Genomic DNA, 26645 nt, shown 5'->3' with positions numbered 1-26645 from the left:
TGAAGGAAGGGGTCAAAAGGCTCAGAGAAGTGGCATGCCAGAATAGGTCTACCACATCAGACCAGGACACCCACTAGCTAACCATGTCCCTCAGGAGGACCTGGGGGACACTCCATTTCCTAAAGCAACAAGGAACACACTGGTGGAGGGGGTGAGCACCAGCATCATTGATAACCTGAGTAACAGCTGTCCTCTGAAGCCTAAACTGATGGAAGGAGATACTCTCAGAGAACTGGGCTTCCTAGTGTTGATGGGGATGAGAAGATTCTGGAATACAGGGGCCAGGTGGAGGCACTTAACAATCAGAAGTGAGACTAGCATAATTACTAACATGGGCAGCCAGGTTGGAATGGTAGCTGGGAGGGCCTAACCTGTAGGATCTATGGCGATGTCTCACAGAACGTGATATTCCTAAGGGCAAGATAGATGGGAAGCCCCTCAATATATGAATATATGAAAAAAAAATCATGAACATATAGTCAAAACAGTGAGGAAAGCTGACCCCAATGGAAAGTTGCAACCCCTCACCCAGTTTGGAGACTTGAGCCAGGTTCCATCTTATTCCAGAACACTTTGGCTGAAGGAGAGACTAGGTCCCCATGAAAAAGGACCCAACAAAATGACATCAATTGTATATAGTAGTGATTCTCCCAGTCCCTGCCCAAAAAACCTACTGCTATTTCCTCAGGCAACTGAATAGTGGAGAAAAGGGAATGTCCAGGTATTCCAAAGATTTTGGATACATAGTGTGAATCGATGCTGATACCTGGGTACCCAAAGCGCTATCATGGCCCCTCTGTTAGAATAGAGGTGTCTGAGGGTTGGAGCTGGCAATGAATGGAGTCCTGGCCCAGGTCCATCTCACGGTACCGACTTAACCAACTGGTAGCTCTTGATTGCAGTAGCTATGCCAGATGTAGTATCTTCATTAGAGCAGATTAACAGCCTTGGTTGCATGAAATGCAGTTATTGATCTAGCAACGCACTCTTTCCAGACCCACCAGAAAGGAGGATCATAAGCAATTTGCATTCACGTGAGATAGACAACAGTATACATTCACAGTCTTGCCCCAGAGCTATGTTAATTCTCCTGCTCACTGTCAGAATATAGTATGAAAAGATGTGGACCATCTGGACATCCTGCAGAATATAGCATATTGGTTCTCTCTATGAGGACATCGTATTAATTGCCTCTGAGGAGCCAGAAGGGACAATTAGTGTAGAAGCTTTTATAAGACACATGGCTCCAGAGGGTAAAATTAAGTCCTACAAAGAGGCAGGTGAAATTTCCCCAGTGACTTGAGGACACGCTGAAACATTCTCTCCAAATTAAAGAGGAAGTTAGTGTGCCTTTTCCCTTCTACTACAAGGAAAGAAGCGCAATGTTTGGTAGACCCCTTTAAGTTTCAGAGGTGGCATACTCTTCATGTGGGAATACTGCTATGATCCATTTATTGGGTGACATTCAAGGTGCCAGCTTTGAGTGGGCGCTGGAGTAAGAAAGGGTTCTGTAGCAGGACTAGGCGGGAACACAAGCATCCCTGCCCCGTGGGCCATACAATTCACCAGCTCCCATGGTATTGGGGTTTCTGTGGTAGAGAAAGATGTTGCATGGAGCCTCTGGGAAGCTCTAATGGGGGAAGTAAGAGCACGAATCCCTAGAGTTTTGAAGCAAATCTGTGCCATCTGCAGCAGGCAGCTATTCAACATTTGACTGACTTACCATCAAAGATCTCAAACTCATCATACTGCTTCTCACTGAGAAAGTACTCCACCGTGAGGGAGATGTTGTAGTCGGGCTGCACTCTCACCAGCCAAGAGCAGGTCTGGAACTGCGGATAGCTTCCTGGGTAGCTCTGACTCAGGATCACACCTGTGGAATCTGTCAGAAGCTCATTCGTTGGGCAGTGCACTTGGGAGAAAGAAAGAGAAATACCAGGTACATGGGATGGAGATGAAATCAGGGCCAACACATTTCCCTGGTACAAAAGACAACCACTGGAACACGAGTATTTGAGCACATTCAAACAAGACCCCAACGCCCATCATTATACTGCTCCATGGCATGAGGTGAGCTCAGCTTCTGTGTCAATGTTACTATATTGCCGGGATTCAGGCCTGGCCAGTTGGTTGGCATCGCTTCCTAGCTCAGATATGGGCTTTGGAGTAGCTGAAGATGATGCATACAGACAGACAAGAGAAGGCATCCCCAAATCCAAGAGTTATTCTATTAAACGGGGCTGATTTGTACAAAGAGAGTATTGGGCAGAGGTAAGTACATGGAGTTTTGAGTCAAACACACCTGGATTTATAGCCCACCTCTGTCCCTTACTAGCTGTGTGGTCTTGAACAAATTATTTCCTCTCTGTGCAATGGCTTCTCCACCTCCGATGCAGAAAGATAACACCTGCCTTACAAGGCTATTGTATTATATAACATATTATATCATTGTATATTAATTAACATTATAATATCTATAATATTATAGGGAATAATATATATAAAGCATGCAACATAGTGCCTTCATAAACTGTAGAGATGATAATGATAATGATGGTAATTATACCAGGAACAGAAGGAACTAGCAGAGCTTGGCTGTGGCCTGATTAGTAGTATTAAGATAACTAAAGAAAAACATGTCACCCCAAGGAAGACAGTCAATGTAGAACTTGGAAAAGGAGTTGCTGGAGGAGCTAGATTGGGTTTCCTGTGTCTGTCACCAGGGAGGTGAGAGAAGATCCTGGTTCCAAGGGGCCCTGAACATCCTGGAGACCAGGGAGGTGCTCTCTCCTGGGGGTACAGGGACCTGTCACTACCTCCCATGTGAAACAAACTTCAGGATGACCCCCCTCCACGTGCTTGGGCTGAGGATGCCACAGTAAAGTTCTGAGGACTGAATCAACTTCTTCAGGACCTTGAAAGAGGCCCGGCCCCGGGCAGTAGTGGCAAGTATCCCAATCACTACAAATGGAGAAATTGGGATTTTGCTGTATGTGCCTTTAGACAGGCTTCCTGAATGTATTGGATTATAGGACACTGATAAAGGAGAGTTTCTGGAACTGCTAAGCCAAGGGCTAATCCCCGGATCATAATCTGAGATGTGGCTCTTCTGGGGAAGAGATTTAGCCATGCACTCTCCACCCATCTCCACTGCTTCCCTCAAACCTTCTGCCTTCACAGAAATGGGGCTTCCTAATCAGCACTAAGTCTGGGCTAACAGACAAAAATGCTTGCTGTGCCCCAAATTCACACAACTCATCTCGGATTCCTTTGAGTAGCTTTGCAACACACTTTATTTTTAAAAGTAATCTCTACGCCCAACATGGGGTTCAAACGCACAACCCTGAGATCAAGGGTCGCATGCTCTACCAACTGGCCAGCCAGGTACCCCCTCTTTGAGTAGCTTTGAAAGGTACTAACTAGCTTCTCCAGAGAGTAATTCCTTCTTATTTTGTAAATGGGAAAGAAAAATAAATGGCTTCTTGGAGAAAAACAGCCTTGTTTTTGAAATGCTCCTGATTTCACTAAACTGGTACCTACAGGTCCCTGAAGTGTGGTGTGGTGATATTTACATTCCCCTAGGCTGGTACACTCCAGCCCGTATCAGGTCTGCTCTTGAAGCTCTCCCCTTTCTACCTGAAACTCCCCCACTGAGGGGAAATAGGCATGCTTTCTCAAATGACATTGGTCCACAGGCTTGCCTTTTTGTGCACAACTTTATCAGATCTGGGCAGTAGTGTTTACAAGTTTTTCTTTCCCATTATGCTCAAGACGTCTGACCTTTGAAGGTTTAGTAGTATTCTTCCATGAAACCATCTAGTCTTGATGTCTTTGATGGGGTTTCCTCTGATAACATTCTCTATTTCTTTTAAAGAATTAGGAAAGTATAAACTTTCTATCCGCTGGGGTCCATTTTATTAAATTATACCTTCCTAGAAAATCATTCATATCATTAATTTTTTGGCATAGGTTTGTACAAGATAGTTTCATAATTTAAAATTTTCTCTTGCTTCAATGGTTATATCCCACTTTCCCTTTCTTATTTTTGTATATTCCTGCCTTCCCCCTTTGTTTAACTTATCTAATGGTTTGATTATTTTGCAACTCTTTGTTCCAGGTACTTCTTTTTATTGATCAGTAAGGCTGTTTTTCTGTTTTATAACTCATTAACTTCTTTTTAAAATTCAAAATTTTTGAGATATAATTTATGTACAATAAATGAACAGATTTTAGGTGTGCAGTTCAATGAGTTTTAGCAAATGTGTATACCTGTGTAACCACTACCATAATCAGGATAGAGATTATTTTCATCACTCCAGAAAGTTCTCTCATGTGCCTCTGCAATTAATTAGTATGACCTGCCCCATGCTCCAGGAAATCACTGATATTATTTCTATAACAACAGATTAGTTTTGATTGTACTAGATTTCATGCAATTGGAATCAGACATGTTATTTTTGTGTCTAGTTTCTTTTGCTAAACATAATGTTTTTAAGAGTCAATCCATGGTATTTTGTGTATTACCACTTCATTTATTTTTACTGCTCTGTAGCAATCATAGCAATCTGTGTATTCATTCATTGTATTTATTATTAATGAACATTTAGGCTGGTTCCAGTTTGGGATTATTATGGAATTCATATACAAGTCCTTTTGTGGATATGGGTTTTCATTTCTCTTGGGAAAATAACTAGGAGTATAATTGCTGGGAGGTAGGGCAGGTGTATGTTTAACTTTGAAAGAAACTACCAGTCAGTCTTCCAAAGTGACTGTATAATTTTATATCCCAACTAGCAATGTATAAAAATTCCACTTGTTCCACATTCTTGTCAACATTTGGTATTTTCAGTCTTAAGTTTTAGCTAATCTAGTGGGTATGCAGTAGTACTTTATTAGGGTTTTAACTTGCATTTTCCTGATGACTAATGATGTTTTAGCATCTTTTCATATACTTATTGGCTATTCATACATCTTATTTTGTAAAATGTCTAGTCAAGTCTTTTGTCCATATTTTTATTGGACTGTCTTATTATTGAGTTGTTAAAGTTCTTTACATAGCCTAGATACAAGTCCTTTAGAAAATATATGTATGATGAATATCTTCTTTTATTCTGTAGTTTGCCTCTTCTTTTTCACATTTAGTTCTGTCAGTTTTTCCTTCATGTATTTTGAAGCTCTTTTATCATCTACATATAACGTATATATCCTTTGTAATGGAATTAATTCTTGTCATTTTAAAATCTATTTCTGGTAATACTCCTTGCTTACAGTATTATCTAAAATTTCTTTATGTTTCTTATGTTTGCCATTTGTATGATATATCTTTTTCTTTCCTTTTCTTTCAATCTATCTGGTATTTATATTTAAACTGCATCTGTTGTAGGAAATAAGTGGTTACCATTTAAAACCTCTAAATTTTGGCATGGTTTTTATGCAGCAAAAACTTACTGACTGACATAACCATATCATTCAAATATTATATGTACCTACTTATTTTTGGTGTGTCATTGAAAGAGGTGTGTGGAAATCTCCAACTGTAATTATGAATTTGTCCTTTTCTCCCTAAAATTCTGCCAATTTTCCTTTATATATTTCAAACCTATATTGTAGGTACATAGAAGTTTATGACTGTTATATATTTTTGATGGATTTTTGCTACACCAGATTTTAGAGGTTAGTACTTACTACTTTTTCAAAGTTTTGTTTCATACCAGGGATGAGTGATACCTTTCTAGCTATGTCTTTAGGGAGGCAGATGAAGATATTCAAGTCTAAGTTTATAGAAAGCCTGTAATTAAACTTTTTTTTACTTAAATAATATGAAAATCTCTTTCCTTTGATTAGCAGTTTTATTCAGTTATATTTACTATGGTTACACATATATTTGCACTTAGATTTGCTACCTTATTTTGTGTTTTCTGTTTACCATGATTTTTTTTCTCCTTCAATGTTTCTATTGGATTGATTGAGTTCTCTTTATCTTTATTTTTGATTATGGATTTAGAACTTAAACATACTGTGGCTATCCATAATTTCAAAAAACTATCCATAAATTTAAGCTTTATTTTTAATTTATATATTTAACTAACATAGAGGGTTAATCAATATCTATGCTTCTCCTCAACAAGCAAGGGTCCTGAGCTTGCTTTTTCTTTCTTCCAATGCCATTTATTTGTCCAGTTGTGTGTGTATATTTTTAAATTTACTATGGTCAGTATTGTTTAGATTTACTACCCTATTTTACCGATTTCTTAGCTCATTGTTACTTTTTGCATCTGAACCATTTTACCTGTATTCATTTTTTCTTAATGAATGTGGTAGATATTTCCATTCTTTACCAATATTAGATTTTATTTTTATTTCCTGAGCATACAAAAAAATTCTTGTGGGATTCTATTTATACGAAATATCCAGAATAGTCAATTTCATAGAGACATGAACTAGATTGGTGGTTGCCTAGAACTGTGTGTTGGGGGGGGGAGGGGCTGGAAAGAAATAGAAGCTGACTGCTAATGGGTAAATTGTTTCATTTTGAGGTGTCAAAAATCTTCTAAAATTGTCTAATGGCTGCAACACTTTGAATATACTAGAAATCACTGAAGTGATTTAAATGGATGAGTTGCATGGTACATGAATTCTATCCCAATAAAGCTGTTATTATAAAAAAGCCAATGAAGGGTCACATCTTGAGAAGCCAAGTACAACACCAAGCCCTAGATGGAAGCATGAAGCTGAGGATAGGAGTAAAGCCAAGAAGGCTGGAGCCATGTAGACACAGAAACAGCCAGAGATGAGAAACTAAGGCTGGAGCAAAGCAGGGAAGTTCTGGAGCAGGATCAAAGCTAAAGTCCACTTTTATAGGGGGCTGGTTGCTTGGTGTATGGGTAGCTCAGCTCAAATCATAGATAATGAATTTCTTAGTGTATCGGGGCAGCTAATTCTAGGGCTGCGGCTTCTTTCTTTCTCACTAACAATCCATATTGTGGATTCTCTACTCTCACCTTATGAGAAGTGGGGGAGAAGCTGACCTGTTTCTCCACAGACTACTAAGTATTTGTTGGTAGCACTAGTACCAGAAGCAGTAGTAGTACTAGTAAAAATAACAACCCACATTGGGCAGTTACTACGTGCCAGGCATAGTTCTAAAGTGCTTTACATTATTAATCCATTTAATTCCTCACAGTAAGTCCATGGCATAAGTAATATTATTATCTTTATTTTACAGATGAGAAAATTGAGGCATGGGACAGTTAAATATCTTGTCTTAGGTCAGATGCTTTTTGAGTGGAGAGTTTGTTTTTGGTCTTAGTAAGGATCACTTGGTGAAGCCAATTCATTTTCTGTCAAGGTGTCACATTGGAATGAAGTTCAGCACACAGGACCTTGACCACATCTGCACTCCAGTAGGGCTAGGTTGGTGTGCAAGCCCACCTCCCCCTGAGGTCCCAGAACTTCCTCCTTCCAATGATCAGTGTGCCACTTCCAGACAATACCAGTTAGAAAAAAGGAAGACAAAGATACAAGTGGTTACCATGGCAATTTGTAGCCCAGACCTAAGAGTAGGACATAAAATTTCTCTAGAGCAATCATTCATTCATATAAACAAACATTCACCACTTACTTTATGGGCAGGGACTGGGAAGATAGGGAGGAGTAAGATAAAGGCTCCGTTTTGGAGGAAATTGAGACCCATAAAGGCATGGCTCTGTGCAATTACCTTCACATATTGGGGGTGGTCCTTCAAACTGCAGGTAAGTTCCAAGTTTGCAGGTCAGGATTTCATTCCCTACTAAGGTAAAGCCAGGGAGGCACCTGTAGCGGACGATATCACCTGCCAAAGAGAGACCAACGTGGGGATTCCCTGGAGAAGTCTGGACGGGGTACCCCTTAGTACTTAAACCCACTTCCATGCAAGTCAATCAGTGATGGGTTGTGTTCTTTTCAGACTTAAATAATCAGGTCAACTCCAATCAAATGACCCAGAAAACTGCTATGTGCTTCTCACAGCTCAGCCTTGAGCCTCCACATTCCAGGAACTTTTTATAATGCCTTGTGTGGACTTATTTCTCAAAAACATACTGACTTGAATCACAGAAGAAAACTGCCTTCCTGTCTCCTCTGCCTAGTGATGGCTAAAAGGAAGTGTTTGTATTTTTGGAGCAGACTCAGTTGACAGAACATCAGCCATCTTGCACTGGGCCTACTGTTTCTCTCCATGGTCGGGAGGGAGAGATGCACTTTGCTGGCCAGCCCCACCGTGACCTGGCCCCTCCTCGCCTGCCCAGTGCTCGCTGGTTTGGGAGGGGGTACCTATGTTGAATTCTTCATTCTCTGTGACAACTTCGGCGTTGGGGAGGATGGTGGGAGGAGGGCATTTGGTGAGTGGATAAGCTGAAAAGACAGAAGCAGACAAATTGGTGTAAGAGCATCATTCTCCGGGCATGTTGTCATTCACCTGTTCAATACTTCACCTTCTCATTCTTCATTCACTCACACAGATACTAGTGACTTGATCTGCACACAGGGCAAGTTTATCCAAGTGCTATTTTGCTTATCTGCTGTCATCCTTTTTTTGTTTTGTTTTGTTTTGTTTCTGATGCAAAAACCAGGAGCCATATAGTAACACCAACAATAAAGGAGAGAGAATCTAAGAAGTCAGCGATAGTCACTAGCATTGAAGGGAAGGGGAGAGAAGCATTTCCCAAGCACCTACTATATGTGAGGCACTTTCACACGCTGTCACCTTTAATTCTCATGATGGCTGATCCCCCTGCGAGGTGTTCTTACTCTCTTTATGAGAAAGCTGAGATTCAGAAAGCTTCAGTTACTTCTCCAAGGTCACACAGGAAGTGAGTGCCATAGGACTTGAATCCAGGTCTGGCTGCTCTCAAATCCCATATTCTTTCCAGTGCTTGGCATCTAAGTACCATGTATACCTCATGTGAGTGCCCACTAAAGCCAGCTGGTTTCCCCTCTGACCCTTGGCCAAACATCTCTGGCTTCAGTGGATTTTCTACACTGGAAAACATTCCTCTGGGCAGAGACCGGACTGTGTATGGATGATGTTACCAAGACAGAGCTCAGTGTGGGCTCATAACTTGGTTTCCATTCACTACCTGGCATGCACTATCTAAGTGCAAGCTGCTGTTGCCATTGCTACTGCTGTTATTAGTGATATAACACTTCCATACATCATCCCAAACCCCACTATGTTTTTTTTTTTTTACAAAGAACATTCTCTCAAAGAAAGTTACAAATGTAATGCACTGTCATTAGAGAAAATATGAGATTTTCTACAAAAACAGTAGGAAGAAAATTAAACTCATCTACCAGCCTTTCGGAGATAACCACTGTTAACCCTTTACTGTGAGTTCTTAGAGTATATACGTTCTGCATATCTCTTTTTCTCTTACAAACTTTGCAGTGTGTGGTGTACTTTGTGTTGATCCTTGTGCACTTACTATTATACTGCAGGAATTTTCTGATGTAATTAAATTACTAAAAAAATGAAATGACTTCATAAGGATTGTCATATGATTGACTAGAATTTATTAAATAGGTGCTCTATTATTAACCGTTTAGGTTTCCAAAGTTTTGCAATTTAAAATAAAACTATGATAAACATCTTTCTCTATATATGCATCTTTTATGAATTTTTTTCTTCCTTTTTTAAAACTAGGAATGATTGCCGGATCATAGGGTAGTTCTATTTTTAACTTTTTCTGGAACCTCCATGCTGTTCTCCAGAGTGGCTGCACCAGTTTGCATTCCCACCAACAGTGCAAGAGGGTTCCCCTTTCCCTGCATCCTCACCAACACCTGTTGTTTCCTTTGTTACTGATTTTAGCCATTCTGACAAGTATGAGGTAGTATCTCATTGTAGTTTTTTTTTCTTTACCAGTCAATTTTTTTTAATTTAATTTAATTTTGTTATGTTAATCACCATACAATACATCATTAGTTTTTGATGTGGTGATCCATGATTCATTGTTTTCGTGTAACACCCAGTGCTCCATGCAGTATGTGCCCTCCTTAATACCCATCACCTGGCTAACCCCTCCCCTCCCAAAACCCTCAGTTTGTTTCTCAGAGTCCATAGAGTCTCATGGTTCATCTCTCCCTCTGATTCCCCCCCTTCATTTTTCCCTTCCTTCTCCTAATGTCCTCCATGCTATTCCTTATGTTCCACAAATAAGTGAAACCATATGATAATTGACTTTCTCTGCTTGACTTATTTCACTTAGCATAATCTCCTCCAGTCCCATCCATGTTGATGTGAAAGTTGGGTATTGATTTGTATTTCCCTGATGATGAGTGACGCTGAGCATCTTTTCATGTGTCTGTTGGTTATCTGGATGTCTCCTTTGGAAAAATATCTTTTCATGTCTTCTTCCCATTTTTTAACTGGATTATTTGTTTTTTAGGTATTGAGTTTTATAAGTTCTTTGTATATTTTTGGATCTAGAAATAGCACTCCTAGGTATTTACCCAAAGGATACAAAAATACTAATTTGAAGGGATATACGCACCCCAATGTTTATAGCAGCATTATCAACAATAGTCAAATTATGGAAATAGCCCAAATGTCCATCGACTGATGAATAGATAAAGAAGATGTGGTATATATATATATATATATATATATATATATATATATATATAGTGTGTGTGTGTATATGTGTGTGTATATATATATATATATATATATACATATAGTATATATATGTGGTATATATAATATTCCACCACAGTGAAATATTACCCAGCCATCCAAAAGAATGAAATCTTGCCATTTGCAATGACATGGATGGAGGTAGAGAGTATTATGCTAAGCAAAATAAATCAGTCAGAGAAAGGCAAATACCATATGATTTCACTCATATATGGAATTTAAGAAACAAGACAAATGAACATAGGTTTAAAAAAAGAGCAAAACCAAGAAACAGACTCTTAAGTATAGAGAACAAACTGATGGTTACCAGTGGGGAGGTGGGTGGGGGGAATGGGTTAAACAGGTAATGGGGATTAAGGTATACACTTGTGATGAGCACCAGGTGAATGGAAGTGTTGTATCACTAACTTCTACACTTGAAACTAATATTACACTGCATGTTAACTAACTGTAATTTAAATAAAAAATTGAAAAAAAAGAGGAATGATTAAATTGTATGACCTTTGTAAAGTACGAGCATCTCCTACTGAACATCAGTAATCCACTTCCAGAAATCAGAAGCTCTGTGTAAAGATGTTAACTAGGAGCCTATTTTCCATGACTTCAAGTGGGAAAAAATTACAGTGGGTAATCCCAAACCCAGAAAATATTTAAAATAACAAGATACGTATATATATGCAACAAACCATAATGCTAGAAGTTAAATACTTAAAACATTACTGCTTGACCACCCAAGAATGACTATGGCTGTAACAAAACAGCAGCTCTATGCATTGTAGCACATGCACTGTGCATACTGTAGCGCACCATGCAAGTCTTCTCAGCGTGATGCATTGAGAAACACTAGCTAGAAAACAAGGGTAATGTGGGCATGTGTTCAGGATGGCACTGTGGGGGGTACAGCATGGTTCACAATGAACATCACATTAACATAACCTCTCAGAACCAGCAGCAATGCAGATACGCATTCCAAATGTTCACCTGGGATCCTGACATTTTACCAACTGCAGTTGGAATGTAAGCTGAGAATTTTCCTGCATATAGTTTTATTAAAAATGTAGTATTATATCTTGATGATTTAGCCAATTTTTTTCTATAGATGTGTTGGCTGAAAAACGTTGTATTGAGAGACACAGAAGCTTCAGGAAATGTGGGTATTAAAACCAAGAGGCACTCTTGAGATAACCACGAAGTTTTAACTGTGATTTAACATAAACCAGGGAGGACCATGCCTGCACTGGATGTATGCTTCCATTTGTCTCTCCAGGAAAATGGCTATAACTGATATCAGCAACAGAGTGGCAGTTTTTCCAACACTGGGTACTATCATTCTTCCATCTAATTCATTTAATGATTATCTGTGGAGGGCTGAGCCTGGGTCAGGCACTGTGTTAGGCACTGAGGGTGCAAGAGTAAACAAAACAGACAGTCCTTGCCCTCAGGGAACTCAGAGCCCATTGGGGGAAGCAGTCATCAATTCTAATCGTTGTCAACTTGATAAACAACAAAAAAGGTAGCATTTCTTTTTTTTAAATTGACATTTGATAACAAGTTAGGTTAAACATTTTTTTTCATAGATTAATAGACTATTTGGATTTTTCTTCTTAACCTTCTATTAGTCCTTTGCCCCTATTTTTCTTACAAATTTGAAGAACCTGGTGCATATTTGAAATTGATTTCTGGGGGCACCTGGGTGGCTCAGTCGCTTAAGCATCTGATTCTTGATTTTGGCTCAGGTCATGATCTCAGGGCTGTGAGGTAGGGCCCAGCACTGGGCATGGAGCCTGCTTAAGATTCTCTCTCTCTCCCTCTGCCCCTATCCCCCTCTCCCTCTCTTAAAAAAAAGACTGACTTCTGCCTGTTAAATCTATCCTCTGCTTATATTTATCTAGGGCACTCTTTGGATTTGTAGATGCATGAAGTTTCTGCTTATTCTGCTTAGCCAATTCTTTCTTTTTTTAAAAAAAAAAATTTTATTTATTTGTGAGAGAGAGTGAGCATGAGTGGAGGGAGGGGCAGAGGGAGAGGGAGAAGCAGACTCCCTGCTGAGCAGGGAGCCTGACACAGGGCTTGATCCCGGGATCCTGGGATCATGACCTGAGCCAAAGGAAGACGCTTAACTGACTAAGCCACCCAGGCATCCCTCTGCTTAGCCAATTCTTAACGTTTTCCTTTATAAAGTTTTTTTTTAATTTGATATCTTTCAATCTTGGCCACATGCATATCTTTAAAGTATATTTTCCGGGTAGGGAATTGAATAAAGGGTACAAACTTCCAGTTATAAGATGAATAAGTACTGGGGATATCATGGGTTACATGATGTTAACACTGCTGTTTGATGTATTTGAACGTTGTTAAGAGAGAGCAGATCCTAAGAGTTCTCATCACAAGGGAAAAATTCCTTTTTTTTGGGTATCTATATGAGATGATGGCTGTTAACTGAATTTATTGTGGTGATTATTTCACAATATATGTAAGTCAGGTCATTATGTTGTATGCCTAGACTTACACAGTGCTGTATGCCAATTGTATCTCAATAAAACTGAAAAAAATAAAGTGTCTCAAATTCCGAAAAAAATATCCTCTTAGACATACTTAACTTTCAGGAAAAAAAAAATCAGTAAAAAGAAATCTCCACTTCAACACAGCCTGAGTGTTTAATATATTGTGGTTGCTAGTTTGATTGGGGTAGATTTCCCATTATATTTTTTAAAAAACTATACATTTCTGCTCAATGCAGAGAGCTGGTGGAATACTAAAAAACAATAAAATGGAAAATCCCCAAGTCCCACCAGCACCCAGGCACAACTATTGCTAGTCTTTTGGTGCATGACCTTTGGTATTTTATAGCTAATCCCTCCCTCCTCCCCCCAGAGCACACACTGTATCTACCGTGTTATTGCTAAAGAACTCGAGGGCGGGGGGACATTCGGGACTCCTCCACTTCATTTTGTCCCTCCTCCCCTTGCTCCCCTTGGCGGTGAGGCCCTGATGCAGCGTAGGCGGATTCCAGTACTGGTTAACACGTTAACTGGTGGGGTGGGCTCACTGCGCTATGTCAAGTGGCAGCCAACTGGGCAACAGCCATTGTAGGTCACGGTTTTACCGTTTCATTCTGGGCTGCCTGTATTTTTGTTCCTATAGTTTCCTTTTCTTTAAGGAGTTCTGGTCCATTTTAGTGGAAAATGGTATTAGAAACCAGTATCTGGAGCTAGGTGTGTTCATTGCTATCGAGGAGTCATTGTTTCCAAGCCCTCTTAGTGGAAAGAGCTAAGGAATACATGTACGTGTGCCCACCCACGTTTATACCCAGATCTCCTTCTGTATCTATGTGTACATACTGAAAACCATAGCTCAAACTCAGACCTCCAATTCCAATCCAATTCCCTGGGTATATTCTGATTTTTGCTCTTGCCACATTTCTAACCCTCTTCTCTTAGTGAGACACCTACCTTTGTCCTTAATCTATTAACTTATTTGATCAGTCACCCATAGGGAAACAAGTCCCCATCTCTACTGCCACTCCTCCCTTACGTGAATGTCCTGCTCTCCGACCTTGGAGTCTGATGGATCCTCTGTGTGGATGCCCTTCTCACTCTGCTGGGGCTCTTACCCTACACAGATGTTCCGTCAGTTTGCTCAGAGCCTTGATACCCCAGGCCAGCCCGGTCTCTGTGCGGATGTCGCCCCTCAATGTGGACCCCCTCTCTCCTCTTTGCTTCTCCCACTTTGCTTCATCCCATTTAACAGCTTTGGGACTGAATTGTTCAGGAAGGGAAGAGAAGACATTTAGCTCCCCTTTTAGTTATCTCTTATTTGGAGTCCATGTTGTCTAGACTTCTAAGCTGGAAGCAGATGCTTTCCAAAATTTATTTCTATTTCCTAAACTACCTGTTTCCAAGGACATTTTTCCCTGTAATTCAAGTCCGATTATCTCATTAAGAAAATACTGCAGAATCTTGTTCATAGCTCTGCTTAAGGTACTTTTCATTTCTACTTATTAGTCCTTATATGAGAAGAAATTTATTTAAAGCTAATGTTTGCCTACAGAAAGCCAGACATTCTTTCTCCCATACCAGCCCTACTCCCCAGTCTCTGCAAATCTACCTCCTTCTTTTTCTTTAGTTCTTGTTGCAAATATTGCCTTTTGACAGGTCTTCCACAATTATTCTACATGAAGCAGAGTTCCCCACCTTTTTGTTTGCTATCTTATTTGTTTCCTTCATAGCAACTTATTACAAATTGCAAAGATTTCATTTGTCTCTTTGTTTGTTATCTCTCTCTCCTCAGAGGAAGAAAGCTCTATGGAGAGCAGATATTTCACAGCGCAGGAAAGCATGAATAGTCAATGAAGATATGAAAGGATGCTCACCTCATCACTAACGTAAGAGTGAAATGCTATTTCATGCATCCACCATATTGGCAAAAATTTAAAAATCTGATAAAATCCAGTGTTTGTAAGATGGAGCCAGGAATAAAGTCAAGCTCCAGTTCAAATACATGCAATGCTCTGCAAACTGTAACATGGAGGATTATCTATAGATGGGCACAAGCCGACAAAGAACTTTCTTTAAGTTTTTCAATGCTGTTTCCACTGTAACAAAAATGAGGAAGTATCCTATCCAGATCCATAACTTTGGACTTTTAGAAGAAAACTGGCTGGCTGTCGATAAGGACAAGCCCACCCTGAATCGTTCATGCTCCTCCTGCTTGAATTCTCCATGACTTCGCTTGTGCACAGTACTTCCTGTGAGGTCAACAGAAACCCTGGATTCCTTTGGAGTGGGACAACCGTCTAGAAGGTGCTAAGGGACAAGCTGGGGAACAAGTAAGTGGGTAACCCAGCCAGTGAGTTGATGTGAATGAGTGGAATGAGAAGCCTCATCCTGCTGGCTCTAAGCTTGGACTTGGCACCAAGATCAGCGCCATGTACCTCTCTGCCCTAGTAGTGTGGAGGTCTGTGCTGGGGGATTTCACGTAGGTTAACACATTTAACTCTTATAACTCTGAGGACACTGAGGCTGAGAAGCTATATAGTTCATTCAGAATCACACGACTGGGAATGGTGGAACCAGGGATTAAACGCGGCCCTGACTTGAGAGCGCGGTGCTTCCCTCCCCTGCCAGGCTTCCATACTGACCAGAAAAGGCAATGGCGAAGATCCCACCCATGGCTGCATCATGGTGGAACTTAAGCAGGACCTGGTTGGACGAGCTGTGCAATGTTTTCTTGGCCAAGCTCCGGCTGAAGACTCCAAGCTGTGGAGCTGTCTGCTGGGCCCCATCCCTGCACGGAGGAAAGAATGTTCTGGTATGTCGCAAGTCACCGTGGCTGCTTGCTTTGCCTCTACCATCAGTGGCCTTAACAGAGACCTGGAGTGGGAGGCTGTGACTCTACTTGTGCCCAGCACTGTCTTTCTCCAATGACCTGTGCACCTCCCTCTAATCTCTCCCAACTCAGTCTGCCAACAGAGCTGATAGAGTTGGCAAAGCACCCACTGACTCCTCTCGTTCACCTGATTCTTCACCAGCCTCTGTAATGGGCTCCTGGGGGCAACAGTCTCAGCTGAGAAGCGGGAGCCACTGGGCAGGTTCTCTCAGTCTGAGCAGAAGTAGGATGGGGCTGAGGAAGAGCTCATGCTGCTATCCATGCCAGCCCCACTTCCTTGTCTCCAAGCAGAGACACACCCATGTTGCCTTTGTAGGCAAAGGATTTCTTCCCTGGAAATGTATCTAGTCCCTCCTATCTGTTCTTAATCGTTGCCTGGAAAGGAAACTGGGAATTAACCCAGGGTAGTCTGATTACAGTTATCCAGCCCTGGGAATTTTGGGAAGAGACTCTCACTATCCCCTGCTGATTCCCAGAATGGCAGTAACCCCTAAACAAAAGAATCCTTAAATTATATATTTGTCCAAAGGTCCAGTGGTTTGGGAAGAACTATCTAGGAGACTACACTTATTGGCTCATAACTCATACTCCCATTTTAAAGTCACTTCAAGATATTCTAACTCTATCACTCAGAGTGGAACTGTCAATTTGGTAACCACTAGGCCCCATGTGGCTCTTTATATTTAAATTAATTAAAATTAAATAAAGTTTAAAAATCAGTTCCTCAGTCACCCTAGTCACATTTAAGTACTCAATGGCCACCTGTAGCCGCTGGCTACTGTACTGGCCAGCACAGATATAGAATGTTTCCATTACTGCACAACGTTGTGTTGGACAATACTGGTTTAGCATGAGATGACCAGTGGGACTTCACGGAATTCCACCCCAAAACTGGGTAGCTTATCCTAGGTAAATGTAGAATTTTGGTTTGGACTCTGGAAAAAATGAGAGAAGTCTGTGTATCTACGACCATTCCTATTCACACACCCACCCATTGGTACTCTGACCCCTAGGAGCACTCCGCGTTGGAAACCACTGTCCTCCCATTCCTCTCCCTTCAAGGAGTCACAGAGGATAATTGAAACTGAGCCCTCATTTACTATGTTTATTTGAAAGCCAGGAAGCTGACCACCATTGAAAACCATTCAGCTCTTGGTTTCCTGAACAAAAAGCTGTTTAAAGCCCAGCTAATGCCCCTTTCTAATTGGCTGTCGACATGGCAGCTGGCCCTACCAGACGGTGATGAAGTCTCCGGAGGGCTCTGTCTGCAGCAGGCTGATGTTGAGCCGGATGCCATGACCAATGGGCACGGTGATCAGCCAGACACAGTCCTGGGAGCTGGAGTATGGACTGGGGAAGCCAGGGGAGTACACAGTGCCATTGGAAGAGGTGATGTTCCCACCACAGGGGACTGCCAGGGAGGGGACACAAACACAGATGAGTGTGGGAGATCACCCCCACCTGAAAATTCCCTTATGACTCCCTTATGAAGTGCCAGCACCCAGTACAAATTATTCTGCTCAAGGAGGGCAGGCGGGATGGGGAGAGGTGATGGGGCTGAGGATGACTGCATGGTTTCCCCCACCAGTCCCAGCACATCACTCCCCATCAGCCCCTGATCTTCAGTGCAGGTGCCTCTGTGGGCCAGCCTCAGTCCCTGGCCCCCCTCTTCTTCCTGTGGATAAGATCTGCCCAGAAAGAAGGACACACTAAAGCACTCCTCTCTCCTTTCCTAGGAATGGAGTGGAGGACAGATGTCAGGATCAGCTGTAGTACTTTTGCTGGGATGAGCTAAGAAAATAGGAAACTATCTCTTTCTCTCTTCTTATTTGCTCTAAGATTCTTACAGTGGTACTTTTTTTTAAAACTTTCTTTTTTTCTTAAGATATTTTTAAAAAAAATTATTTATTTGAGAGAGAACAAGAGCGCGAGAAAGAGAGCATGAGCAGGTGGGGGGAGGGAGAGGGAGAAGCAGACTCCCAACTGAGCAGGGAGCCCGATGTGGGACTCAATCCCAGGACCCTGGGATCATGATCTGAGCTGAAGGCAGACACTTAACTGACTGAGCCACTCAGGTGTCCAGACTGGTACTTTTGGTCTTGACCTAAGAGATAAGGATTCTTGTGGTGAAGCTAAGGTTGGGTTCAAATCATGGCTAAACCATTTATTAACTAGATGACCTTAGACAGTAGTTTACTCTCTTTCTTCACCTGTAAAATGGAACTAAGAGCATCCACCTTGTAGGACTGTGGCAGCCGTTAGGTGAACTGATGGATGTAAAATGTCCAACCTGGCACTTAGCTCACAAAGAAGACATATGCTGCCTAGATATGATCCTCTCTCCCTATTTTCCTGTCCCCCAAAAGTGACACCCAGTTTTAGGCTCACTCTCATCTAGGCTTTGGGTAGGGGGATGGAGAGGCCTTGAAGTTTCCATAATGTTCCAATTTAGTCATCAGGGAGGAGAAAAAAAGGGCAAACCTACAAATACTGGTCCAGAATAATGAGTGTATTTGGCTGGCACGGGGCAACAAGCAGACGTCTGGATGCGGGCAGACCAGAGTGAAGAGAAAGAATCCCAACGCCTCCAGGCAGAAGATAGGGTCCCTGTGAACGCATATGCGTCCTGAAAGGGGTATGCATGGACATACCATCCCTCCTACACACACTGCACATCCACTCAGTGTCAGGGTCAGGCACAGCCTGGGGAGACCAAGGGGAGCAAAGATACCAAGGCACGTGGTTTTGTTCTGTAGCACTCACAGCCCACTGGGATATAGCTAAGTAAACTGATCTCTGTAGATGCCAGCCCGGGGGGGACACATCAACATGGAATGCCGCAGGAGCAACAGGGGGCACCCCTCACCCAGTCTTGTGAAGGTAGGGAAGGATTCTTGGTATTGTTCCCATTTAGACAAGGCTAAGTAGACAAGGCAAGAGAGAAGAGCGATGTTCCATGATGGAGGGACAGCATATGCTAAGAACCAGAGGCAAGAGAACATGGCGCACTGGGACCACTAAAGCACTTCAGCTTAGCTGGACATAAAATCTGTGAGAGTGGAGAATACTGGGAGGTATGCAGGGACCAGGCCCAGAGGGACATGGTGCACTACACGAAGGGGTTTGGAATTTACCCCAAGAGAGATGGGGATGCCCTGTTGGCTTCTGAGCAGGGCAGGGTCTGGAGTGTGTTGATGGTTTGGAAGGCTCACACTGGCTATGCTGTGAAAAATGGTTTGAGTAGTGCAAGACCAAAGACTGGGAGACCAGTGAGGAGCCTCTCCAAGTGGTGGTGGGATAAAAGCAAAGGCAGTGCATAGAGAGAAGTGGATGCATTTGGAAGGTAATCAGGATGTAGAATTATCAAGACTCAGGGAATTAAGTCAGTTAGGTGAGAGGGAGGTGCCAAATAAGGGCTGAGTAACCAGGTGACTAGAGGTGCCCTTCACTAATGAGGACTTCTGTTGAATGGCAGAAAGATGATGACTTTAATTTTGAATATATTAAGATTTAGATGCCTCTGGTAAGTGAAGCTCTTTAGTAAGGAATTGGATATACAGGTGTAGATCTCAGGAAAGAGATAAAGTTTACAGTCTTCCCTTCTGACGGGGTTGGATCTTCCCAAGGGCTGAGTAGGTATTCCCTTGGCTGTGGCCTACATTTCTTCCAGGTCCTCCCAAGCTTGGCCCAGAGGTCTGTCCCCAAGACTCTTTCCCTGGATAGGCTGGGTCCCTTCCATATGAAAACAGGATGGACAGGGTTTGCCTGGACTCCCCAGCATGGGTGATTCCATGGAGCATGGGAGTACTCTGAATCAGTCTCCTTAGGAAGAATCACCAGGGATGAGGGAGGGACATACCTTCACACCTGGGCAGGGGGTGGTCCCAGTTCCGGTTGGTGCCATGCTGACATGTGAGGACGGGGTGGCCAATCAGTTGATATCCTGGGAGGCACTCGAAGGTCACTGATTGTCCAACATTGTAGCCAGCTCCCCTCACAATGCCATTGGCAAAGGGCTCTGGGTCCGGGCACTCTTGAAGTTCATAGGCTGGAAAAGATCAGGAGAGAAGGTCACTTTATTCTCTCTGGACATTTTCTCTTCAACCGGAGTATAGGAGCAGCAGAGAGTTAACATAGTGTGAAGCACCAAGACTTGGACTCAGATGGACCCTTGTCATTTACCAGTTGTTGGCTTTGGGCTAGACATTAAACTTTTCTATGCCTCAGGTTTCTTATATAGAAAACCGTTATTGTGAGGATTAAGTGGGCTAATATATGCATAGCTCTTTGCATAGTCCCGACACACAGTAAGAGCTCAATGAATGTTATCTGTTGTTACTGTCTCCATGGGCAAAGGAGTCTCAAGGAAGACAAGGCTAGACTGAAGCCTTCTTTGCTGAGCACCTGCTTGGGGCTGGGCATTGACCCCAGTTCTTTCATGTGGATCGTCTCGTTTAACCATGACAACCATTTTCTAGATCACAAATACAGAAAGCAGTCAGGGGAGGACTTGAGTGGGGTCTTTCTGACTCTGAGAAACTACAACCTTTCAAGATGGAGGAACTTGGTGGGAGTAAGCCAAGTCTGTGGCTGGGAGAGAAACTTTCCAGAGGGAATCGCTGGATGAAAAAAGGAATGTGTGTGACTGTAAGATAAGGAAGCCTCTGCAAAGAGAAAGAAAGCTGCTTCCCTGAGAATGGGTGAGCCCAACTCAAAAAGGAGATGCCTTAATGGAAGGGCCAGAGACTGACAGGGAGAGGTCGCCTCGGGGTTTGCTGAGCATGTGTACAGAGCACCGACTCCGATTAATCGGATCCACAGGAAAAAGAACAGCTGTTGTGGCCAGAGTCGGGCTCTTCCTACACAGGAAATTGGCAGTGGGGTAGACAGAGCGTTCTGACAGTGGAAATTCTCAGTGGGAGTTGAGATCAAACGAATGCTCCATGGAAGTGGATGCATTCATTACATGTAATAACAATATAAATAACAACGATCACGAAGCTGACATTTCAGAATACCTCCATCTGGGACGGCGCCTGTGCTGTGTATTTCCACTCACTGTCTCACTGATGGAGGCCTCAGTGGGAGGAACCGGGCAGGTTTCACTGGGAAATCATCAGGGTCACTGGGTGTGTCAAAAAAACCAAGCAGCTATTGTGGGAGCGGGTAGGCTGGTCAGCCAAAGAGACACGTGGCCCTGTCAGCAGCAGGGGGTTTGGGTGATTTGGCAAATAAAGGCCTTAGTAGAAAAGAGGGGAGCTACTGCCCAGGGAGCTGACTGAATGGATGGGCTGGGCCTCTAACGAGAAGCCTCAGGGGGAAGCCGTGGACCCCGCGATGGTGAGGAACCAGAAGAGAGTGGCCGCACGTCAGAAGCCAGGAGCAGCCTGAGGGAGAGTCTCTCTCTCTTTTGAAGATTTTATTTACTATTTGACAGAGAGAGACACAGCGAGAGAAGGAACACAAGCAGAGGGAGTGGGAGAGGGAGAAGCAGGCTTCCCGCCGAACAGGGAGCCCGATGCGGGGCTTGATCCCAGGACTCTGGGATCATGACCTGAGCCGAAGGCAGACGCCCAACGACTGAGCCACCCAGGTGTCCCTGAGGGAGTCTCTTATAGGAACTGTCTCACGCAGAAGGAGCTGGGCTTTTTAGAAAAAAGAGACACTTAAGTGAGAGCACCTGGACTGCTTTCAAACTGAGAAAAATCTCAGAGCCTGTTTACCAGAAGAAGCTTCAAAGGGAGAGGTTGGGCACTACAGGCAGAAATGAACCCTAAAGGGCAGAATCATTAGTTTTCCTAACGAAGAGCTCCTGGGTTTGTCCCAAATGGAGACACTATGGTGGGAATAGATAAAATTTTTAACAAAGTGCCACAACTGCAAATATTAATATTATTAAAATGATTAAAATATTCATATTATTAAAATATGAATAATGATGCCTAACATTTTGGAACAATTATGTGTCTTGTCATTTTGCTAAGTTCTTTATAAACATGATCTCCTGAAAAGTTTTAATGATATAAGTTAAGCCTGTCCGACTGAGAGGCCCGGTAAGAGTGGCTTAAGCTGTTAGTAACAATTTTATGGGAATATTTACCTGAGAGGAGAAAGGAAAACTCCAGCGTAGGAAGTTCAGAGTGTCTAACAGGAGGGATTTTGAGAAAAAGTAAGGAGTTGGATTTCCTCAGAGAAAGTCGTGGGACTACAGGGAGATGGGCCTGCTCCATACAAAATGCCTCAGTGGGGACAGGTGGCCCTTTCGGAAACAGGTCTTCTCATAAGGGAAAACCTGGGGTGAGTGGTCAGAGCTCGTGTACAAGGTACAGCTCCATGGGGCTAAGGAAGGTGTAAGTAGAGAATGTGGGCCTGTTGGGCAGGGAGAACTATTCGGGCCTGACATAAATTAGGAGGCCTTGGCGGGAGGACCTGAGCCTCTGGCACTAGAGACAACCCCGTCCCAGAGGATGGGACCACCACAGACGAGAAGCCTAATGGAAGCCAAAGTCAAGTGTGAAGGGGAGCAACTGCCCTGACACCAAGAGTGGGCTCACAGGCATCATTAGGTCTGTGGAGCTCAGGCAGGCACTGAGGGAGTAGCTGGGCCTGTGACCTGAGGGAAGCCTCAAGGGGAACATCCACCAAGTCATGAAGGTAAAATGTGAGTGGGAGGAGGTGGGCCCACCATAGAGTAGACACCTCTGGGCCTGTCATTCAGTTGGACCAGTGGAGGTGTTGGGCCTTCAAAGGCATACTTAGAACCCTGTTGCCCTTGTGCCTTGCTTCCCCCTAACAAGGGAAAATCCTTGGAGGAGTGGGCCTCCGAACATGTGAAGCATGAGTAATGGGCATATCACAGAGAGAATGGCTAGCCCAGGGTGTTGGCCTGTGTCTTGGAAGCCTCAGTGAGTGTGAGAGGGGCTGAGTTTGAGACCAGGGCTCTGTGGAAGTAGGTAGGTCTATTCTATGGGGAGAAGTCAGTGAAGTCCAAGGGACTCAGGGGGACAACTCTTATAGGGACAAGTGGGCTTATCACATGGGGAACACAGTGAGTGTCTGGTCCCATCGTGTGGACTCAGTGGGCAGGGCTTCATCACAGCGGTGAAGGCACAATGTGTATGGGTAGGCCCCTGAGAAGCTGTCCCTGTCACAATGGTGGTGTCATCAGTACTTGCATTTATCCAACATGAGGAGCCCTGGGGAGAGCATGTGGGCCTGTCAGAGGTGTTATGGGTTGAATTGTGTCCCCTGCCCAAATCCATATGTTGAAGACCTAACCCCTAGTACCTCAGAATGTGACCTTATTTGGAGAGAGGATCTTTGCCATTTTACCTAAATTGAAATGAGGTCATTACAGAGGGCCTTCATCCAATTTGACTGGTGTCCTTATAAAAAGGGGAATCTTGGAGACATACAAGGATTTGAAGCCAGAGATGGAGGTGATGTTTCTATAAGCCAAGGAATTCCAGACTGCCAGCAAACTGCCAGAAATAAGGACAGAGGCCTGGAACAGACTCTCCCTCACAGCCCTCAGAAGGAACCAACCCTGCTCACACCCTGATTTTGAGACTTCAGCCTTCAGAACTGTGAGAGAAGAAATGTGTGTTGTTTAAGCCCTCCAGGCTGTGGTAACAAAGTACCAAGATGCAGGAGAAGCCCGAGAGAGGCATGCGTCTGCCCCAGAAGGAAACGCTGACCACATATGTGGGCCCGAGTCTCTCCCGTGACAGAACGTGGCCATCTGATGTGTCATGACGCATCTGACAGGCCACACCGCCCGCTGTGTGTGCTCAACAGGCGCGGACACTCTTGGTGAGGGCTGGTCTCTACGACAAGCCCACAGACCGCGTCACTGGGTGAGGCAGCTTTGCTACTGCCAAGGAACCAGCACTCTCTGGGTAAAAGCACCGCTTCTCCCTGCCGCCTCATCGGTGAGAGGCCCAGCTCCTCCTCCCGAGGTGTCCCAGGTGGCGGCGAGCCCAACCAGACCCCCTGAAGTTCCTTCTGAGGAGGCAGTGCCTGTGTAACTGGTCCAGTGGTGCTCTCCTTGTAGAATACCCTTGAAGGTTTTCCCTACATGACAAGCCCAAATCCTTGGCCCGTATTCACCTTTGACAAGGGATGAAAAAGCCAAATATCAGAGCATTATGGATATAGAGCATTCTATAGATTTATATAGGAAACACAACCAAAAAGTTCATGAAACATTACATGTTCTCAAAGATACATATAACATATGTATGTTAACACGTGGAAAAAGATCTGGAAAGATCATGTTAAAACAACAGTGATTATTTCTGGGAAATAAGCCTGGGTTTGGAGGCTGTAGACAGAGAAAGCTTGGCCTTACCTGTAATGCTTTAATTTCTTCCTTCCTTCCCTTTGTCCTTCCTCCCACCTTCCCTCCCCCTCTCTCTTTCTTTTTAATGAAGTGTGTTTGTGAACTGTTAATATAATTAAAAATTAACTTTAAAAAAGAAAATTGCAAAAGCAGTATTTATAGTATTATACAATTTTGGTTAACATATAATAATACAGTTACCATCAACATATGCACAGAAAAAATGGGGAAAACAAACTTAAAAAAAATTGGTTCTCTCTGCATAAGGTGGGGTAGGAGATGGGATTATGGGAAAATTTTGACTTTCTATGATGTACTCACAAAAACATCTGTAATGTTTTAATTTTTTATAAGCATGTATTAGATTTGAGAAAAGTCCAAAATTATGAAAAAAAAAAGGTCAGTGGAAGAATCTTGAAAAAGAGGTTAGAACAACTGGTTCAGTCAGTCACCCCAGGGAGGCATCCAGGGGAAAGGCTGGGCCTGCCTCGGGCCACCGCGTGTAGCAGCACAGACCCAGGTGACGGCCCCTCACACTGGGGCTTGTTCCAGGGGAAGTGTGCCGGGAGGAGTGGGGCCTAGCACAGGATTTCACCTCAGCAAGGCAGAGCCCCACTAAGCATAGTCAGGAAACCCTCAGCGGGAGTTAATGGGCTTGTCTCATTGCGAAGGCTCAGTGGGCGCTCCAGGGTTGTTACCAGAATCCTCCATCACGTGATAGGAGGAGCTCTGCCGAGGGTGATTGGGCTTGACACAACAGGGGAGTCCAGAGGGACTAAGTAAGCCTATCAAGGCTGAGGGGAAGTGGCCGCCTGGCCACACAGGGATGCCCAATGGGAACGCTCAGGGAAGACTGTTGGTGGTTGGGCCTGGACAGAAGGGAGCCTTCAGCAGTGCTGTTGGGCCTTAGCCCTGGAAAAGGCTTGTCAAAGGGGGTTAGATATCTTCATGGGGCCAGAGAGACATGCCACCAAAGGGGAGCCTGCATCGATAGGCCTGCCCTCCACCCCTCAGAGCCCTCCCAGTGTTCTCTCTTCCCCTACGTGGAAGGCTGGGAAGATGGTGGTTGTACGTAAGAGAAGGGGATGTGCAGGAGCCAAAGGGGAATCCTGGTCCTTACCCTGGTACTCCAGTTTGAATCCTGGCCGGTTCTGGGAGTGGTCGCTGTGGAAATACACAGTGGTCTCGTGGGACGTGGAGAGCAGGGAGCCCGGAAGCTCACTGCCACTGAATCTGCCCATCATGCGGCTGGTCTCGTAGGGGCCATTGCGGATTTCTATGAAGTCATGGTTGGGCTCGGTGGAGAAGTTCAGGAACTGGATGTGAGCTCCTGGGAGCAAGACAGAGGCAGACAGTGCCCAAAGCAATAGAGTCCTGCTTCAAACGTGCGGCCCCATGGACGCTTTTCCTGCCAGACCTCACGCATCCCTGCTACTGGCTTCCCACTCAACCGAGATTCCCAGAACACAATTCGGGGAGACACGATCCAGTCCAGTTGTCTTAGGAGGATTGAACTTAAAAATATATTATTCACTCAGAATGAAGGGCATCGATCATTCCAGAGCTCCATCTCGAGTCCATTTTATTTTACTGAAAACAAAGCTCAGGGCTAACATTTGATTTGTAGCTCCTAGGCCTACTATCAGTACAAAGATAGCTTTGCTAAAATAAAAATTTTACTTAAAAATACCACCACTTAAAAATAACTATACCCAATCGAAAGACATGAACTTCAATACTGGTATCTTCTAGAACACTCATGATAATTCAGAAATTAGAAAAATACATTGTCAGTGAAGTTTATACTTTGGGATCCTACTGGATTAATCAAGATCTCCTAACAACCCAACAGGTTAAACAGATCTGATTAAGCCCTTAACTTACATATTGATATACTCTGCAGAATGGAGGTGGGAAGATTGATATTTGTTTACTGGTGAGATTTCTCAAAATTAGATTAAAAATGATATTGAAGAAATGTATTTACTGTGCATAAGAAAATGTCCATTATGTTAATTGTGAAAATCTGATTTCAAAGTGGTATGTACTATGTAATTCTAATTTTGGTATTAAAAAACTAGAAGAATATTCACTGATTTACTAATAATATTTACTGAGCATTTGCCATGCATCAGGGCTGTGCTAGGCACTGCACAAGGATGAAAAGATCTCCCAGGTCCTTGTCTTCACGGGGGTTACATTTGAATGGTGAGGACTAAGCTGTTAGTGATTATCTCTGCATGG

The 26645-nt window shown here is 43.4% G+C and overlaps 1 protein-coding gene across 5 annotated transcripts in view; it reads right to left on the bottom strand.

Annotated features, from left to right (window-relative positions):
• CSMD2 (CUB and Sushi multiple domains 2) overlaps positions 1 to 26645 on the bottom strand; it is a 583106-nt gene that overhangs the window by 68804 nt on the left and 487657 nt on the right. For all 5 annotated transcript variants that reach the window (XM_032388322.1, XM_032388331.1, XM_032388357.1 and 2 more), the window contains 7 exons: positions 25522 to 25731; positions 19920 to 20108; positions 17294 to 17471; positions 15813 to 15958; positions 8311 to 8391; positions 7718 to 7831; positions 1724 to 1912 (listed from right to left, as the gene is read on the bottom strand). In XM_032388322.1, coding sequence (XP_032244213.1) covers positions 1724 to 1912; positions 7718 to 7831; positions 8311 to 8391; positions 15813 to 15958; positions 17294 to 17471; positions 19920 to 20108; positions 25522 to 25731 — 1107 coding nt within the window. The remainder of the gene's footprint in view (positions 1 to 1723; positions 1913 to 7717; positions 7832 to 8310; positions 8392 to 15812; positions 15959 to 17293; positions 17472 to 19919; positions 20109 to 25521; positions 25732 to 26645) is intronic.

The sequence above is a fragment of the Phoca vitulina genome, unplaced genomic scaffold (genome assembly GCF_004348235.1).
Source record: "Phoca vitulina isolate PV1807 unplaced genomic scaffold, GSC_HSeal_1.0 scaffold2, whole genome shotgun sequence".
In the NCBI taxonomy this organism is placed as follows: domain Eukaryota; kingdom Metazoa; phylum Chordata; class Mammalia; order Carnivora; family Phocidae; genus Phoca; species Phoca vitulina.
The sequence above is the reverse complement of the archived record's forward strand: the minus strand, read 5'-3'. Positions and strand labels throughout refer to the sequence as shown.